This window comes from Oncorhynchus mykiss, chromosome 16, assembly GCF_013265735.2.
Source record: "Oncorhynchus mykiss isolate Arlee chromosome 16, USDA_OmykA_1.1, whole genome shotgun sequence".
Classification (NCBI taxonomy): Eukaryota; Metazoa; Chordata; class Actinopteri; order Salmoniformes; family Salmonidae; genus Oncorhynchus; species Oncorhynchus mykiss.
The window spans coordinates 25,815,222-25,835,853 of record NC_048580.1 but is presented as its reverse complement, the minus strand read 5'-3'; the positions used below and the strand labels follow the sequence as shown (position 1 = coordinate 25,835,853).

Genomic DNA, 20,632 nt, shown 5'->3' with positions numbered 1-20,632 from the left:
CTGGAGGGGAAAGCTGGGTAATGGGGAAAAGGGCACAGTGGAATAGAGGGTGATGCTGAACCACAAACGGTACACTGCAACAACAACTAGGCTGGTATATAAGTAAATTGACCACAGCAAGGATAGCTTTTTTCACTAAAACTAACTGATTTAGCAACTGGTTGAATGCCCTTGCACACAAACACACAGCTATGCTATATGTTATGCGTCTCTACACTTGAGCTCGGCACAGTGAGCATCAAGCTAACGTTGTCTATTAGGGACTAGAGGCTCTTCCTTGAACCCTACCATTGACTCGCTGTGACATCGCTGGCGGTCACCGGCTGCGTCCGAAAACGACCGCTAGCCATGCGGCTCCCTTCAGACACCCCCCTTAGCAACCGGAGGGGTCGGCGACGCACGGTTGACCCCGCCCCTGGCTTGACTGGCGGGTGAAGGGGAGGGGCCACGACATGCAGCGTGTCCATGCTAGAGTCCAAACAGAGAAGAACAAGAAGAAAAAGGAGAAGAAAAAAATAAAGAATGACAGAGAATGAAAGATGAGGGGAAGTAGGAAAAAAAATGTGAAGAAAAACAGACAGCCAGAGTGAACCAAAGAAGTCATAAATCAAACACTTATTTCAGTGTTTCCCCAACTCTGGTCCTCAAGTAACCCCAACAGCAGGCAGGTGTGCTTGTCCAGGGATACAAACAAAATGTGTGCTGTCGGGGGTACTCAAACACTTGTCTAAGGATCACGCAGAGATTGTGATGCTCTCAGCTACCAGACAGACACCATCTTCGTTAACCGTCACAAAGCCTGACTGATAATTGTGTTAGTACAAAAGGGCCTAGTGCATGGCTCTCCAACCCTGTTCCGGGAGAACGTACAAGACGGTAGCTCTCCAGGAACAGGGTTGGAGAGCCCTGGCCTAGTGAATGAAAAGGGGAGGGGGGCATCTTTAGATAACGAAATGGAATGCAAATTGGATAATGTTCAATAATTCATTATTGCCCTGAACATGCATGAAAGGTCAATTTTATTCCGGATGGGTTTTACTAGTGAGGATCCAGCAGTACCCAACGGTTTTTGAAAATTAGGCTAATTCGTGACTGAGCATGCTGTGTATTATCTCAAGGGTGGCGGGGTCAATGGACAATACTACTGAGCCCGTATTCAAAAATATTCTCAAGATTAGTCAAATCAGGCCCTCCCTGTTCATTATAATCTGAAAGGCAAAGTTGATTCTGCAACACACACCCTGTGAAAATGGGCCCACATCTTTGAGGTTACTAGATCCTCTTCTTCCACTGCTTCAGGAAGTCCAAAAGGGGTGACCTGCCTGCTACTTTGCAGATATTTTTGTCTTGTCAACATATTAGGCCTACAGACATAAATAATGACATACTTGGGATGTGCATCTTTCCATTTCAAGACAATTCAATAGGCATCTAGATACAGGAGCGCCGATAAGATACAGGAACAATACGTTTTAGTTTTGGTGATAACATGTTGCATAAACACATTCATTTTACATTATAAATTCAAATCTGCTGAGCCTCTGAGCTTTCACAAAGAGTTTCAGTGTGCGTGTGTGTGTGTGTGTGTGCGTGTAATATATACAGTGCCTTGCGAAAGTTTTCGGCCCCCTTGAACTTTGCGACCTTTTGCCACATTTCAGGCTTCAAACATAAAGATATAAAACTGTATTTTTTTGTGAAGAATCAACAACAAGTGGGACACAATCATGAAGTGGAACGACATTTATTGGATATTTCTAACTTTTTTAACAAATCAAAAACTGAAAAATTGGGCGTGCAAAATTATTCAGCCCCTTTACTTTCAGTGCAGCAAACTCTCTCCAGAAGTTCTGTGAGGATCTCTGAATGATCCAATGTTGACCTAAATGACTAATGATGATAAATACAATCCACCTGTGTGTAATCAAGTCTCCGTATAAATGCACCTGCACTGTGATAGTCTCAGAGGTCCGTTAAAAGCGCAGAGAGCATCATGAAGAACAAGGAACACACCAGGCAGGTCCGAGATACTGTTGTGAAGAAGTTTAAAGCCGGATTTGGATACAAAAATATTTCCCAAGCTTTAAACATCCCAAGGAGCACTGTGCAAGCGATAATATTGAAATGGAAGGAGTATCAGACCACTGCAAATCTACCAAGATCTGGCCGTCCCTCTAAACTTTCAGCTCAAACAAGGTCACTCTGGATGAACTCCATGATCACTCTGGATGAACTGCAGAGATCTACAGCTGAGGTGGGAGACTCTGTCCATAGGACAACAATCAGTCGTATATTGCACAAATCTGGCCTTTATGGAAGAGTGGCAAGAAGAAAGCCATTTCTTAAAGATATCCATAAAAAGTGTTGTTTACAGTTTTCCACAAGCCACCTGGGAGACACACCAAACATGTGGAAGAAGGTGCTCTGGTCAGATTAAACCAAAATTGAACTTTTTGGCAACAATGCAAAACGTTATGTTTGGCGTAAAAGCAACACAGCTGAACACACCATCCCCACTGTCAAACATGGTGGTGGCAGCATCATGGTTTGGGCCTGCTTTTCTTCAGCAGGGACAGGGAAGATGGTTAAAATTGATGGGAAGATGGATGGAGCCAAATACAGGACCATTCTGGAAGACAACCTGATGGAGTCTGCAAAAGACCTGAGACAGGGACGGAGATTTGTCTTCCAACAAGACAATGATCCAAAACATAAAGCAAAATCTACAATGGAATGGTTCAAAAATAAACATATCCAGGTGTTAGAATGGCCAAGTCAAAGTCCAGACCTGAATCCAATCAAGAATCTGTGGAAAGAACTGAAAACTGCTGTTCACAAATGCTCTCCATCCAACCTCACTGAGCTCGAGCTGTTTTGCAAGGAGGAATGGGAAAAAAATGGGGAAAAACAAATATATATATATAAACAATGTATGTACTATGCAGGTACCTGAGCTGAGCCATAAGGGAAACTAGGCACCATCCCACTAACCACTAGATTATGAGGTAAAAATGTATCCTGTTTTCTATCCCCCCACTTTGGTTCTGAAATCATCATCACCCACTAATCATGTTTAAGCTAGTAATGTACCAATATGTATTGTTAACGAATTAGCTATGACATAGCCAATTAATATTTATAGCACAACTTTGGATTCCCCCCCCCCCCCCCCCCACCCACCCCACTAGGCTATACCAGACTACAACAAAAAAATATTGGTAGACCGAGGAGTCATCTGTTCTTTCGACCAATCGATTGGTAAAAAAATGTAAACATGTATTTTTCCTTATATAAAAAGGTGAAATAAATTATATAGACACAACCTGTTTGAATAAAGTCAACTATATATAGGCTACTGAGCTTGTCTGATGCTTTAAGCACTGCAAATAAAAATGAAGACACAGAAATGACTAGAGGGAGCCAAAGAGCAATATAGCCTAACCAGTAGAAGAAACAAAAAACTGTTCCCGATCTCCACCTCCCGCAAACATTGCAGCCCGCAGCTGGAAAATATGCTGATAAAAATAAATATCCTATAATTCACAGCAAAGAAATTGAAACATTGTATCAACTATTAACTTGGTTCAGACTGGTGCTAGCAGACTTGCAACATTGTATAAAAAAATTCAGGGCCCTCAGAGTTTCACACCGCAGTGAGCTCCTGACAGACAGACACAGCTGTAGGCTATTTGCACAAGGGATAAGTAAATCAGGTATTTTTTGACGTCAGAGCATGATTTCCCCCCCCCCCCCCTTTCATTCCGAGCGGTTATCTAAAGGGAGAGAGATGGAAATATTTTTCACATAGGCTACACTGAGGAACTATTGTCATTCTCAAAGATGTAAAAAAAAAAAGAAGGAAAAAAAAGGCTGTTTTCTTGATATTTGAGGCAAAGAAAAAAGCTCCACAGTGATGGTGAGTTAAGACAATCAGAAATAGTATCAGATCCCCAAATGGGCACATTTATAAGTCTACATTTGCACGCAGGCCAGGTAGCCTAGGCCTACTTCTATGTGTAAATCAGGTACGTGGCATTACTCAAGATTGACAGGAGTGCGCCAAACAAAAGACAATTAATAAATGGACAAATGGTAAATGGAATGAAATCAACCAAAACTTTCTCACAACTGTATCCTAGGTTGTGCGCTCCGCAAACAACATGTCCACTCCTACAATGACAACGGTAAGACTGTAATAATAATATATTGAAGGCATTAACAGAAATGACCATAACCAAACAAGCATTATAGATTAGAAATTAAGGGTAGGCTAAATGTACTACTGGTGATACTAGTGTACCATCCCCGCTTCCGGATTAGTCCTCTCAGACAGGCGTGAATAAGACTCATATGAATAAGTCTCATATACCATACATTTCTGTATATATTGCCACTGCTCGACTAAAAAAAATATATAATTGGTCCACCAACAGCCTATCGACCAAACAATCGACCAGTCGACTAAATGTGGTCAGCCCTACCACCTACACAAAAATAAAGCATGGTCCGTCTTTCACCTTCTACTCCAGAACAGATAAGATAACTAATGGCTTCCTTTAAACCATTCCACTTTTAGACAACCACAGTCAGAGGGTTCAGTGAATGTGTGCACACCAGCCTGACCCTAACATCTGAGCATACCTGAACAACAACAACAACATACCTGCCTTACTTAACACCCGCAAACAAAAACAACAATGTTACGGTGTCGCACTGGAATATGTTCCGGAATTCTTCCAATGGCATTGAGTACACCACATCAGTCACTGGCTTTAACAACAAGTGCATTGAGGACGTTGTCCCCAAAGTGACTGTACGTACATACCCCAACCAAAAGCCATGGATTACAGGCAATATTAGCACTGAGCTAAATGGTAGAGCTGCCGCTTTCAAGGAGCGGGACTCCAACACAAATGCTTATAAGAAATCCCGCTATGCCCTCAAACGAAACATCAAACAGGCAAAGCGTCAACACAGGACTAAGATCGAATCATAATACACTGGCTCCGACACTCATCTGATGTGTGAGGGAATGCAAACTATTACAGACTACAAAAAGGGAAGCACAGCCGAGAGCTGCCCAGCTGCCCAATTTGCATACCGCACCAACAGATCCACAGATGATGTAATCTCTATTGCACTACACACTCCCCTTTCACACCTGGACAAAAGGAACACCTATGTGAAAATGCTATTCATTGAATACAGCTCAGCATTCAACACCATAGTGCCCTCAAAGCTCATCACTAAGCGACAGGATCCTTGACTTCCTGACGCGCCGCCCCCAGGTGGTAAGGGTGGGTAACAACACATCCGCCACGCTGATCCTCAACACGGGTGCCCCTCAGGAGTGCATGCTCAGTCCCCTCCTGTACTCCCTGTTCACACATGTCTGCACGGCAAGGCACGACTCAAACACCATCATCAAGTTTGCCGATGATCACCGACAACGATGAGACAGCCTATAGGGAGGAGGTCAGAGACCTGACCATGTGGGGCAAGGACAACAACCTCTCCTTCAACGTGATCAAGACAAAGGAGATGATCGTAGACTACAGGAAAAGGAGAACCGAGCACGCCCCTATTCTCGTCGACGAGGCTGTAGTGGAGCAGGTTGAGAGCTTCAAGTTCCACATCACCAACAAACTAACATGGTCCAAGCACACCAAGACACCAGGCGGTGTCAGAGGAAGGCCCTAAAAATTGTCAGACTCCAGCCACTCTAGTCATAGACTGTAATCTGCTACCGCACGGCAAGCAGTACTGGAGCGCCAAGTCTAGGTCCAAGAGGCTTCTCAACAGCTTCTACATGTACATATTGCCCCCGCACATTAACTCTGTACCGGTACACCCTGTATATAACCCCACTATTGTTATTTTACTGCTGCTCTTTAATTATGTTATTCTTAGCTCTTCTTAGCTCAATGCCGTTTCTTAAAACTGCATTGTTGGTTAAGGGCTTGAAAGTAAGCATTTCACTGTAGTATTCGGCACATGTGACAAATAAAATTTGATTTGATTCAACAGCATGGGCCACAAAGAGACTTGGCGATTATAGGTCAGAATGTGCGCTAAGACTTTTAAGCGACCCGCAAGCACGACAACACCCTCAAGCTTAATATCTCTGCATAACTACACTTTGACTGCATGTGAAGAAACATGTAAAATGCCACAGGTCTTCCGGGAGGGCATTGCAACATAATACAATGAGTGCATGCCTTTCCTAATCAACATGTAGTAAGGAGACGATAAGATCTGACGAGCAGTCAGTCAGACTTATCTAGTTCAATAAGGAGGGGGCTGGAAGCTTTGGCACAAACTATGGTGCATGTTCTAACTCATTCAAATTCAACCCCGTACTCTCACTCATTCTCTCCTCTTTCAGTCTGTCCATCTCCCCCTCCTCTGCTACACTCATCCCCTCAAGCTGCTTGTCAGGAGCCAACAGGCTTATGCACACTAGGCAGAATATTTGGGATGATTATAGGGAAAAGATCCCAAATGGAGGAAAGGACATGTTTTGCTTCATCCATGTGCAGACATCGAGGACAATGTTGGCAGCAAATGAGTTTTGCTCCCAAATCTCCACTCCCTATGCAGCATTTCCATGTTTTTTATTCTCGAAAGGGCTAAAACACTCCCATTCCGATGAATAGCTGTAAATTGAACCATAACAAGAAGCTAAGATGTCATAACATGCAGCAAAACATGTCTCAGCAAAAGCATTTGGCATATGTGCCATTTCCCAACTGACTGAATGTGTCCATCTCTGGACATTCCAGAATGGTTCCCTCCAAAAAGGAGTGATATGATAGGAGCATGACTAACCTATCCTGATCTCTTATAAGGAGGGGTGTATGGTGATGAACCACTGACATTGGCAGCTTTCCCCTTAGATTAGTCTCCAGACAGGGTGCCCCAAAGGCCCCTATAGCAACGTACAACCCCCTGGCAGAACAACTGTCAATTGAAACCAGGCGGGTGGAGGCTGCAAAAGAGCCAGGAGTGGACAAGGGGAATTGACTGGACTCACCTGTGATTAGAGTTAAGCCTCTTGGTGGCAGCAGGCTTTGAGGGGGCAGCTGTATCCAGTTGGGCCTCCTCATCCCCCCCGGTCTCCTGGGAGGACTCGCTGTCAACAGACTCTTCGCAGTCTTCCATCCTACTCCTGGTGGCCCGGCTAGATAACGTCTGCTCGGACTTGGAGCTTCTGTCCTCCGGCTTCTCTTTCTCAGAAGTCTCACCAGCTTTCCTTTCCCTCCTGGTGTATTTAGAGCTGACTTCCTCAGTGTTTCCGTAACGCTCCGCCAGCTCTCTCCTCCTCTCGGCTTTGTAGCGGGCGATGCGCTCAGCCTTGGTCTCCAAGGCAGAGTTCTGGATGGTGTCTACGGTATCCATTTTGTTGTGCCTCCTTTTAAGTCCTCTCGCTTCACTCAATATCCGGGGGTTTGAGGAGCCTCCTCTCCACTGGACACCAGGAGTCACAAGAGGAGTCACAAGAGTTGTTCAGACGTTGATGGTTTTGCAGTTGGTCTCCCCTCGAAGGATGATGGACCACGTCATTAAAATCATCTCACTGTTGAAACAAATCAAGAAAGACAATGTTTGTATTGCAAAAAGCGAAAAGGCTATGTGAGACTTCCAAACACTTAACAAAATCACCAGGACTGGGCCATTAATATATATACAGTCTGTAACTGCCTGGATAAACAAGAGCCCAACCCTGCCTAGCTCAACCCCAGCTAATGAACCCCCGGTGAGAGTGAAGTCAGCCAACTCAGCTCAAAGACAATACAGGCCCCACAGCAGACTGCCGCACCGAGACTCTCACATAACCTCTCAAGGATATTTAATCCCCTCACATAGAGGAAAAGGGAGAGGGACAGAGAGAGAGGAGAGAGAATCAGAAAAAGAGTGGGAAAACAGCCGTCCAACAGAAATTCTCAATCTACAGTTTCTCAACATTCAGTTAACTGGGAGGCAAATATCCTTGCTTAATCTGGACTTGAATGGCATCCAACGCTACAAATCATTCCATGTTTACTACGGCAAGCACTGCACAGGCTTACAAAAACAGCAAAAGCCACTTGGCTTAAGAGACGTTCCACAATTACAGACGCAAATAAACTCACACCAGTAAAAATCCACACAACCAAGTGAACCATCGGCATGCCCAGAACACTACACACAAAGCACAAAAACACCCCAGGAGCTGGAGAGAAAGTAATGGGTAGGTGGAGGTATGTTTATATAAGTGGGGGCAGGGACAAGGGGGTTAACGTAACGCTCTGGGATCCCTACAGTAAAGGGGCAAGGGGTAATTTAGCACATCTGGGATTGCACATTCAATAGCGCTTAGTCAGGAGGGGGAGGGGGGGGGGGGTAATAGAGAGAGGGGGAGAGTAGAGAGGCAAGGACTCTACAGGAGAGAAGAAAGAGGGGGGAAGAAAGTGTGGGGGTAGGGTTGTGCAGGAGGGGAAGGGGGAGTCAGAAGAAAGTAGGTGGGATGAGAGAGAAGAGAAAGAGAGAGGGGTTGCAGAAGGGAGAAGGTAGTGGATGGAAGGGGGAGAAGAGGAGAGGTGGGTGGGTGTCAGGCTGTAGAATATTGGAAAATCGATAGTTACATATTGGGATATTATTTTTGACAATATACCGTATTGACAATATCACAATATCATTTTTGCACTAGTTTGCTGTACCCGCACCAAAACTCTAGTATTTTTCCTTCATAGCTCATTCTCCATATTATTTTTAAATAGGGAGCCCATTTGTTCTCAGAACTTTTATTTCCAAGACTGATCAAAACTCTTTTTTTCATGGCTCTCGTGTCCCCCTCAACATACGTATGTTGAGCAACATATTTGGAACATCACAATACATATATAGAATAATGAGTATCATGAGAATCGCAATACATAGCGTATCGTCACCTAGGCACCGTGATAATATCATACCGTGAGGTCCCTGGCAATTCCTTGCACTACTAGGGTAAATTAGCTCAGCTTTGGGGTTCATAAATCTCCCAATATACACCAACCACCAGCAGAGCCAAATAGTGGACCAAGAAATTACACACACCCCCTTCACTAAAAAATAAGACTGGGAAATATTACTCAACAAATCTGTGTGTGTGTGAGCAAGCATGTGTGTGTCTAACTTCACCTTGACCTCACCCTCCTCCACCTATCAAACTGTTGTTGCAACAATGAGGACCACAATACCTCCACTGGAACAGCTTGAAGACATCAGCCGAACAAACCCATACTATAAAAATCTGCTGGATGAAAACTAAACTATTAGCTGACCTTGTGTAGGATTTGCTGCCAGGTTCTAGCTACGAAGAGACATTCAGTACAACCAGCCATTCAGTGACCTACAGTGCCTTCAGAAAAGTATTGACACCCCTTTTTTACTTATTCCACATATTGTTGTGTTACGGCCTGAATTCAGAATGAATTATAGATTCTCTCACCAATCTACACACAATACCCCATAATGAAAAAGTGAAAACATGTTTTCACATGACAGAAGACCTGGAGTTTGGAAAAAGGCACGTGAAGGACTCCGAGCATAAGGCAAAAATATGTGGTCTGATGGGACAAAAATTTTACACTTTGGCCTAAATGCAAAGCACTATACCTGGAGAAAACCAGGCACAGCTCATCACCCATCTAACGCCATCCCTACTGTGAAGCATGGTGGTGGCAGCATGATGCTATGATGATGCTTTTCAGCAGCAGGAACAAGGAGACTGGTATTGATAGAGGGAACAATGAATGGAACCAAATACAGGCAAATCCTTGACGAGAACCTGCTTCAGAGTGCAAACTACCTTCGACCGGGGTGAAGATTTAGGTTCCAACAGGACAATGACCCCAAATATACAGCCAAAGCAATGCTGGAATGATTTCAGAAGAAGAATACTAAAGTCCTTGAGTGGCCCAGCCAAATCTAAGACTTGAATCCCATTGAAAATCTGTGGAAAGACTTGCTGTTCACTGCCGCTCCCCATCCAACTTAACAGAGCTTGAGAAACTCTACAAGGAAGAATGGGAGAAAATTCCTAAATCCAGATGTGCAAAGCTGATCCACACACACCCAAGACGACTCAAAGCTGTAACCACCGCCAAAGACGCTTCAACAAAGTATTGACTCTGGTGTGAATACTCATTTAATTTGACATATTTCTATATTGAAAAAGTTTAACAAATTTGCTAAAAATTTGTGAAAAAAAACATGTTCCCACTGTCATTATGAGGTATTGTGTGTAGATGTGTGGGGGAAAATGCATACATTTTGATTTCATGCTGTAACAAAATGTGAAATTAGTCAAGGGGTATGAATACTTTATGAAGGCACTGTAGCATAATAAAAGCGAAACCAATTTGAAGCAGTGCACCTTCCCCTCCCTGCTCAATGTTTCATTCTAGCCTGTGATGATGTAAGGACAAGCGGAATCCCTGGGGTTAATTGGCTTTATGAGTTTACAAACTTGCTCCAACTTTTGATGGAATATTTGGAAACAAAATAGGATTTTCTTGATCATAAAGAAAGCTCTACTTCAGCCATCACCAACCGGTCGATTATGATACAAAAACTCTGCCTACCTGGTAGACCGGGAGATTTGTGGCTAAATCGAGTGCGCTTACTGTGCATAGCTCCAATCACCGCCATTAGCTTCCACGACCCCAGCCACAGCAAAGTTTGGTACTAGTCTACGCGAGATTGTATAACCATGACCAGAGAGAGATGGTCAAAGAATACAGCAAATATCTGCGGTGTTTATGAGTGAGTTTTTATTCAGGACTGTCAACACTTTTTAATTCAACACTATTGCAAAACATAAAAACACGCTTCCCCCTACTTCCACTGGTGCTGCAGCTGCAATTAATGAGTAGCCAAGTGTATTGACAGCCCTGTAGTTTTATTACTATTATTAGCAGCTCGTCATGTCCATTTTAATATCAAGGAATATTTCACTTGATCTGGCCAAACGAACCATGTGAATTTGTGCATGAGGCAGATGTGGATGAGGTACAACTCGAATTCAAAGTTCACAGTTGTCTTGAAAGCACCATGAATATCAGATGCAGGCCCCATCAGTCGAGCAAAATAAAGTATTATTTCAATTTATGCTCAGCTGTGCCTCATGAGCACGACACCAACTTACCCATTTTGTTATCAAAGCTCAAGTTTGGAAAATATACTATTGCCTGAGAATAATAATATTGGCAGCCCAGGCCAGGCATATAGACAATATGCTGTGATCATGTATTAGTCCTGCTGCACAAACCTCATTCCTACAGAACTGTTTTTATTAGGTTAATGCTACAATTTGAAAGTCATGATTTATTTATGCGTTTATTTATTTTTTAAATCGGAGCGGTAGATCTCCGCTTGCTTTTTGACTGCGAAAGGGATCTTGACTCAGAAAAGGTTGGTGACCACTGCTCTTCTTGGTGCTGGGCCAGTTCGAGCACTGTATTACAGAGTCTCCTTTGTTTGAGCACCAGATAAAAATCAGGAGTTGCTTCGACCCAAGTTAGCCTGCTAATTCATCTCGCTTCATAACTCACTACCCTGGGATTCTCCCTGACCGGAGTTGAGTAGATAGTCTCTGGGGCATCGAAAACTCATGCCGCCATTGATTTCTAACTCATCCAATATCAATCCCAAACATAGGCTTATAAATCTCCTAATGAAGGCAACATTTCCCTTGAGGTTTCAATGTTGATTTCGGGCCTCTGAATAGGCTGACGTAATTCACAAAGTCATCCCAGAGTCCACTCTGTATTACACTCGCACTACCTATAAAAGGAGTTTTGAATAACACACTAAATCTTGATTGTGCAGATCGAAAACAAAGAGCCTGCTTTGTTTGGAAGCCGACTTTGTTATTTCAACCGAACAAGGAGAAGAAAATCAAAGTCGTGAGTCATACTGAAGATATTATCACCCCTATTAGGGAACAGTGAACTCACCCAAAGACATGTAAAACAATTTTTTATTTTAATTACCCTTTACCTTATGGTAATTCAAAAAATAAGTTGCACCATGGCTGGAGAGCATGTAGGAACATGCAAAGCTAAAAGGCACAGAGAAGCTCTCTCAATAAGCCAGTGTCTGAGAGACACTAGTAATGTCCCTGTAAAATAACAGATGTTAGGCTGATTAAAGAAGAAAAACTCTAAATAGAACAGACCTCATCTATTTCCATGAAGTAGAAGTAATGGCTGTGCAAACCACATATCTTTGTTTTGTGGTTTTGTTGAGTGACAACAGTCAATGTGTCCGAAGAGATAAAACCCCAAAACATGGCATTTCTATGTATTGCAAAAGAAGATAGTATTCTATTTATTTTTTATTCTAAACACCACCAGTCAATCACACCATCATTTAGGCTTGTCCAGATTGGATGTGTAAATATGGCTCTACCATGCCATGTAAACAAAGTACACATCCAGAGTTTGACAGCATGAGTGAGCTCTGACATGTCCTTGCCCCAGGGGAGAGGTTATGGGCCTTGAGAAAAACCTCTGTCTCAACAATGGCCAAGTGAGTCATATCCTCTTTCATAAAAGCACAATTAAAATGGCAGCATTGTATTCATCATAAGCTAGGCAACTCTCCAAAACCCTCGGTCTTGTGGGGTGTCGGGTGATGAGGGGGCACTGGTTTTAAGTGGGTTCAAAAGGGCAGATTTGCCCTCACATTGAAACTTCAATCCATGATCATGATGTTTTCTTTTTTTATTCTTTCCCGAGTTAGCATGCAGCTTTCCCCATCACTCGCAAATCTCAGCAGTTATAAGAGTCCACCGTTTTGACCTTGTGGGAGATCTGTCGACATGCCCTTGAGCAGGGTGTTGATCCTGGTTGCTTCTGAGTGTCACTCTGTATGGGAGTCTGTTAGATGAGTAATGTGATGTAGTTGTTGAGTTGCTTCACTGCAAGTATATTGTACGCTTTAAACATTCAATAAAACATTTATTATTATTATTTTTTTTTTAAAGAGTCCATCCACTTATGGAGCCCGTATGCCACATGGGGGTAGACACTACTACAGCCCAGTGGATTAAAGACCCTCAACTCTGAGGGAAGACACTTTCCCCATGATCTTTTACGATGACATCCCATCCTAAAGTTAATCTACGATCGCCTTAGCCCTTTGACCTGTAACAAACCCAACAGGTCAGATGATTCACATAGGGAAACAAAATGGAGTTGAGAACTCAATAGCCTGTGCTCTAAATAGGCTTTAAAATCAGAGTCATTGAAAATACAGTTCTTGGTCACATACACATGGTTAGCAGATGTTAATGCGAGTGTAGCGAAATGCTTGTGCTTCCAGTTCCAACAGTGCAGCAATATCTAACAAGTAATCTAACAATTCCCCAACAACTACCTAACACACACAAATCTAAAGGGGTGAATGAGAATATGTACATATAAGTATATGGCTGAGTGATGGCCAAGTGGCATAGGCAAGGTGCAGTATATGGTATAAAATACAGTATGTACATGTGATATGAGTAATGTAAGATATGTAAACATTCTTAAAAAGTGGCATTAATTAAAGTGGCATTGTTTAAAGTGACTAGTGATCCATTTATTAAAGTGTCCAGCGATTGGGTCTCAGTGTAGGCAGCAGCCTCACTGAGTTAGTGATGGCTATTTAACAGTCCGATGACCTTGAGATAGAAGCTGTTTTTTAATCTCTCGGTCCCAGCTTTGATGCACCTGTACTGACCTCGCCTTCTGGATGATAGCGGTTTGAACAGGCAGTGGCTCGGCTGGTTGTCTTTTTGGTCTTCCTGTGACATCGGGGGCTGTAGGTGTCATGGAGGGCAGGTAGTTTGCCCCCGGTGATGCGTTGTGCAGACCGCACCACCCTCTGGGAGAGCCGTGCGGTTGAGGGCGGTGCAGTTGCCGTACCAGGCTGTGGACCATTTCAGTTTTTCTGTGATGTGTACGCCGAGGAACTTAAAACCTGACACCTTCTCCACTGCTGTCCCTTCGATGTGGATAGGGAGGGGGGTGGGGGTGCTCCCTCTGCTGTTTCCTGAAGACCACGATCATCTCCATTGTTTTGTTGACGATGAGTGAGAGGTTGTTTTCCTGACACCACACTCCGAGAGCACTCACCTCCTCCCTGTAGGCTGTCTTGTTGTTGTTGGTAATCAAACCCACTACTGTTGTGTCGTCTGCAAACTTGATGATTGAGTTGGAAGCGTGCATGGCCACCCAGTCGGGGGGGAACAGGGAGTACAGGAGAGGGCTGAGCACACACCTTTGTGGGGCCCCAGTGTGTAGGATCAGCGAAGTAGAGAAGTTGTTTCTGATCTTCACCACCTGGGGGCGGCCCGTCAGAAAGTCAAGGACCCAGTTGCATAGGGAGGGGTTGAGACCCAGGGCCTCCAGCTTGATGGGTACTATGATGTTGAATGCTGAGCTGTTGTCAATGAACAGCATTCTTACATAGGTATTATTTTTGTCCAGATGGGTTAGGGCAGTGTGCAGTGTGATGGCGATTGCATCATCTGTGGACCTGTTGGGGCGGTATGAAAACTGAAGTGGGTCTAGGGTGGCAGTGATATGATCCTTGACTAGCCTCTCAAAGCACTTCATGATGACAGAAGTAGTCATTTAGTTCAGTTATCTTTTGCCTTCTTGGGTACAGGAACAATGGTAGCCATCTTGAAGCATGTGGGGACAACAGACTAGGAGTGATAGGGAGTGTTTAAATATGTCTGTAAACACACCAGCAAGCTGTACATGCTCTGAGGACGCGGCTAGGGATGCAGTCTGGGCCAGCAGCCTTGCGAGAGTTAACAAGTTTAAATGTTCTACTTTTGTAGTCCGTCATTTCCTGTAGACCCTGCCACATACGTCTCATGTATGAGCCGATGAATTGCAACTCCACCTTGTCCCTGTACCGGCATTTCGCTTGTTTGATTGCCTTGCGGAGCGAATAATTACACTGTTTATATACAGCCATATATCCAAACCTCTTTTTATGGTTAAATGCGGTGGATCGCGCTTTCAGTTTTACGCAAAATACCACCATCCATCCACGGTTTCTGATTAGGGTAGGTTTTAAATGGTCACAGTGGGTACGACGTCTCCAATGCATTTATTTATAAAACGCACTCACCGAGTCAGCGTATAGGTCAATATTGTCCTCTGAGGCTGATCTGAACATATTCCAGTCCGCGTGATCAAAACTTGAACGTACATGAGGTTCAAATGAAGTGCAGTCAATCAGTGGTGTAAAGTACTTAAGTAAAAATACTTGAAAGTATTACTTTAGTTTTTTTGGATACTTGTACTTTACTATTTATATTTTTGACAACTTTTACTTTACCACATTCCTTAAAAAAAAAAAATGTTTCAGTACTTTTTACTCCATACATTTTCCCTGACACCCAAAAGTACTCAATACATTTTGAATACTTAGCAGGACAGGAAAATAATTCACACTTATCAAGAAAACATCCCTGGTCTTCCCAACTGCCTCTGATCTGGCGGACTCACCAAACACATGCTTTGTTTGGAAATGATGTCTGAATGATGGAGCATGCCACTAGCTATCCGTAAATAAATTTAAAAAACAAGAAAATGGTGACGTCTGGTTTGCTTATAAGGAATTTGAAATGAATTATACTTTTGATACTTAAGTATATTTTATCAATAACATTTACTTTTGATACTAAAGTACATTTAAAACCAAATACTTTTAGACTTTTACACAAGTAGGATTTTACTGGGTGACTCACTTTTACTTATGTCATTTACATTAAGGTATCTTTACTTTTAGTAATTAGGTACTTTTTCCACCACTGCTGTTAATGCACCCTTCCCTGGTTTGAAAGTTTACAAAGCAGATACAGAGTTCATAGTTCACCGTGTACATTAATAGGTGCAGGTGATAGTGGGACTGTCGACATGAGTGTGTGTGTGTGTGAGGGGGTGGGGGCAAAAAGGGACAGGATCAGGCTACTTTAGTGACTGGTCTTCGAGGTCAAGGACCATAGCAGTGTGCAAAGTTAAGGGGGGAGGTTTTTTTTTGGCCAATGATGCGGTTTAAGAGGCTATCCTCTTTGCTGGAGACATCTGATGGTTTTAAAGCTGGTTTCCTGCAATTCTACACATTTTGCTATGGCTATGCCTTATTCTCATGCCATCTCAGTGACTCAAACATTTTAACAAAATTGGGACCTCATGCCATGACATGGGGGGGGGGGGGGGGGGGGGGGGCAGCTATGATTTAGCAGCGGCGATGATTTAGCAACTATGCTATTCACGATGATAATCACAGCTGATTTACGGATTACAACAGCTGAGTGTTGTAAGAAATGTCTCACCAGCTACTCATGCAACAGCACCATTTCATACAACAAGAACCATAGAAGGGAGGGGGGGGGGGGGGGGGGGGGGGGGGGGTCACAACACGACAGGATCCCATTTCCTAGTCCAACTCACAGCTCACTGGTATCAATATCTAAACGTGTGAAGAACGGGCCATCTTTGGAAAAACATACCACACATGGGACCTTGGAGGTTAGCTGCATTTATGAACAAGTTCATGTGTTCATTCTTTATAGTCTGGGACAAGGACCAGGCATAAAAGCTGCCTCTGGGGTCAAACCACTGACTTGTAGTCCATTAGTCTACAGATTCTTTAGGAACTCGCATGTCCACACAAGAACATGGGGCAGGAATGCAGCCACCACCCTTGGATCAATTTGGGAGCAAGGGAAAAAACTGCTTTGGCTGCATGCATTTCTGACAGTATGCATGTGATAGTCACACTCTTGAAATTAGTTCAAAGGAATGTCAAAACTGGGATCTCTCTTCAAAAAGGCACAATTATGGTTGTACACAAGCTCTTGTCAGTTCATCTATCAAATGATGATCAGTTAGTTGCACTACCCCTTTAAAATCTACCACAGAAACCACAGCTACTGCAAGACATCAGTCTCTAAATGACAGGAATCGCAGCACCAATGTTATGAACAATGGCCCTAAATGCTGATTCACTTTAAGTGTCTGGTAACACCTTTTTAACAAGACACTCAATTACCATGTTAGGCTAATGACCAAGTGCAGTTCATAACACAAACACTCAATTGACAAATAATTGGTTTAAAGTGAAGCAAATGCACTAACATGTAAGTAAACACTTTTGTTTAAAACAGATGCAAAGCCCAATGCTTTGGAAAGTCTGGAATATCTGTTGAGTGAAAATGCTTTGCAGTTATAAAACTGAGGAAGAGCTCCTAAGCTTAGTATTTATAGCCTAATAGTGTCCAATCATGTCTTGAGCCATATTCATTCTATGTAATTTCAGCAAGCCAAGCCATGACACCCACAATCATTTCAGTGGTTAGAAACATATACGATTGGCATTCCTGAAACATATTGTTGAAATGTAATTGGTGTAGGAGAGCAGCAGTAACTGCGGCATCTGGTACTTTCGGACTAAATTTATGGTAAATAATGTATGTGGCATCAATGACAAATTTCTCTGAACCGGGGAAGACTGCATAGTATGAAGAAGCAATACTCCAAACTGCATATTCCTACTACTTGTCAGACAGAGAACTGATACTGTATACTGGTTGTTGGGGTGGGATTGGCATAGGGTGTGGAGAGTATGTGGGTGGCTTTTGACCATGTTATGGGATTACTCATGTCTTACTCATTGGTAGGAAGATGTTTGGTCCAAAACTAATGTTGTATACTATATTTCTTGAATATTATCTGAATCCTATAAATTAGGCAAGGTCAAATTGGGTGCAATCATATTTGGGGACCTTATTCGATTTTTCTTATTCAATTCAGTCTGGTATGAGAACGGTAGCCCTATATGCAAAACCAGGGTGTTTGCGGGAAGCTGAGTATCTTGGATATTGATCTGTGACTTAAAATCTTTGGTGTGACTTACTACCATATGGGCATACTAATGTATAAGGGCAGGCCGAGCCGATGACCTCATTTCAAGATGGCTGCTCCATACATTAAGGTTAGCGTTGTGAACCATTAACGAAATAAACGGGGAATATGTCGAAACACACCAAAAGACAGGACTCCACAGATCATGAGAATGTCTTAATTGTCTGCCTGTGACCTACCGTTATTGATCACCAGCCCCGAGAGTCAAAATGTTTATTTTACACAACGTTTTCAGCAAACATCTTACAAGGTAAGCTTCGATTTGGTCTGTATTTGAGCTGTAGCTACATGGGGTGAAGGGGGATTACATGAATCCTTACGTTGGTAGGAACACATCTAGCCTACTGCCAATGTTATTTGATGATGTATCATTTAAATGGCAACATCGAAAACCCACTGAGTCTTCGTCGACCTGGCCAAGGCTTTTGACTCTGTCAATCACTGTATTCTTATCGGCAGACTCAACAGCCTTGGTTTCTCAAATGACTGCCTCGCCTGGTTCACCAACTACATCTCAGAAAGAGTTCAGTGTGTCAAATCGGAGGGCCTGTTGTCCGGACCTCTGGCAGTCTCTATGGGGGTACCACAGGGTTCAATTCTCAGGCCTACTGTTTTCTCAATACATATCAATGATGTCGCTCTTGCTGCGGGTGACTCCCTGATCCACCTCTATGCAGACGTCACCATTCTGTATACATCTGGCCCTTCTTTGGAAACTGTTAACAAACCTCTAAATGAGCTTCAATGCCATACAACACTTCTTCCGTGGCCTCTTAAACACTCTTAAAACGCTAGTAAAACTAAATGCATGCTTTTCAACCGTTCGCTGCCCACACCCACCTGCCCGCCCGACTAGCATCACTACTCTGGACAGTTCTGACTTAGAATATGTGGACAACTACAAATACCTAGGTGTCTGGTTAGACTGTAAACTCTCCTTCCAGACTCATATTAAACATCTCCAATCCAAAATCAAATCTAGAATCAGCTTCCTATTTCACAACAAAGCCTCCTTCACTCACGCCGCCAAACATACCCTTGTAAAACTGACTTTGGCACTGTCATTTACAAAATAGCCTCCAACACTTTACTCAGAAAATTTGATTGCAGTCTATCACAGTGCCATCCACCGTTTTGTCACCAAAGCCCCATATACCACCCACCACTGCGACCTGTATACTCTTGTCGGCTGGCCCTCGCTACACATTAGTCGACAGACCCACTGGCTCCAGGTCATCTATAAGTCTTTGCTAGGTAAAGCTCTGCCTTCTCAGCTCACGATAACAACACCCACCCGTAGCACGCACTCCAGCAGGTATATCTCACTGGTTATCCCCAAAGCCAACACCTCCGTTGGCTGCCTTTCCTTCCAGTTCTCTGCTGCCAATGACTGGAATGAATTGCAAAAATCAAGACTTATATTTCCCTCACTAACTTTAAACATCAGCTATCAGAGCAGCTAACCGATCGCTGCAGCTGTACATAGCCCATCTGTAAATAGCCCAATCAATCTACCTACCTCATCCCCATATTGTTTTTATTTACTTCTTCAGCTCTTTTGCACACCAGTATTTCTAATTACACATCCTCCTCTGCACCTCTATCACTCCAGTGTTAATTTGCTAAATTGTAATTACTTCGCTACTATGGCCTATTTATTTCCTTACATCCTCATGCTTTACGTGCCGTAGGCATCCATTACACAGGGGATTGGCTACTATGTCACCTTGACAGTTTTGTAGCCAATGAGATAAGCTTTCCAGGGATAAACAGTTGATCTGGGTGGGACAAAACAACGCCTAGAACCTTTAATGTGTAATGCAGACTATTGCTACCTGGCTCAGAGACGAGATGCACCAAGCAGGCTACATTACATCGTAAACAAATTTCATCGCTTTATCCTAAAAGATGGCTTCTTATGGGGGAGAAAAAGGTAAAGAATATCAAACAGGAAGCTAAAAAGGCAGCAGCTATGAATATATATACCAACATAGAACCTTTGAATAAAATACTGGTCGGACTCGGATGAGGGGAGCAATTTGGACAATGAGTGTGTCGCCTCGGCCGACGAAGATTGCTTTCTAGAAGGATTGGAACCACTTTTAGACCTGTAAGTAAATTATTTTCATGAATTTACTGTATGTATTTCGTGTTTAACAATTTGTCTGCTTTTTGTGCTTTGGATTTAGTTTACATAGGCCTATGTAACAAGTAATTTCAATGTTACATAATTCCAAAGTAATTATTTTCTATGTTTCATATCAGTTCACGGTTTGCTGTTCTAAGTTTTATCCTAGTAACTTTGGAGAGGCCACTAAACTCTCATGGCCATTGTTTACTATATTGTGTTACTGTTTCGATTGGAAGTGTGTGCTTCACACCTATGTGAGTCACTGTACAGATAGGGTTTAGACTTGGTATTTTTACTTTACAGTAATGTCGTTTTGTAAATTTAGTCAACTGTAATTCCGTGTGTCTTAGAGGATTTGAGGATTTGGATGACGACATTTGGGAGCCACCACTCCCCAGCAAGTGCCCCCGCCGGTCAAAGTCTTCACCCCCAACTGCTATGTCAATCATCCCATCAGATGGTTCTACATCCACTTTTGATAGACATCTTGAAAAAGAAAATAGGGGCTTGTGGCACCATTTGTCCTAAGAAAATCTGTTTCCCCAAG

General features: G+C 43.1%; 1 protein-coding gene across 4 annotated transcripts in view; it reads right to left on the bottom strand.

Annotated features, from left to right (window-relative positions):
• Positions 1 to 20,632, bottom strand: part of svild (supervillin d) — a 111,034-nt gene that overhangs the window by 71,153 nt on the left and 19,249 nt on the right. For 3 of the 4 annotated variants that reach the window (XM_036946614.1, XM_036946612.1, XM_036946613.1), the window contains exons 2-3: positions 7,034 to 7,576; positions 289 to 468 (exon numbers count right to left, since the gene is read on the bottom strand). In XM_036946614.1, the coding sequence (XP_036802509.1) occupies positions 289 to 468; positions 7,034 to 7,398 (545 nt within the window). In that variant the 5' untranslated portion in view covers positions 7,399 to 7,576. The remainder of the gene's footprint in view (positions 1 to 288; positions 469 to 7,033; positions 7,577 to 20,632) is intronic. The other variant, XM_021565408.2, reaches the window with a different exon arrangement.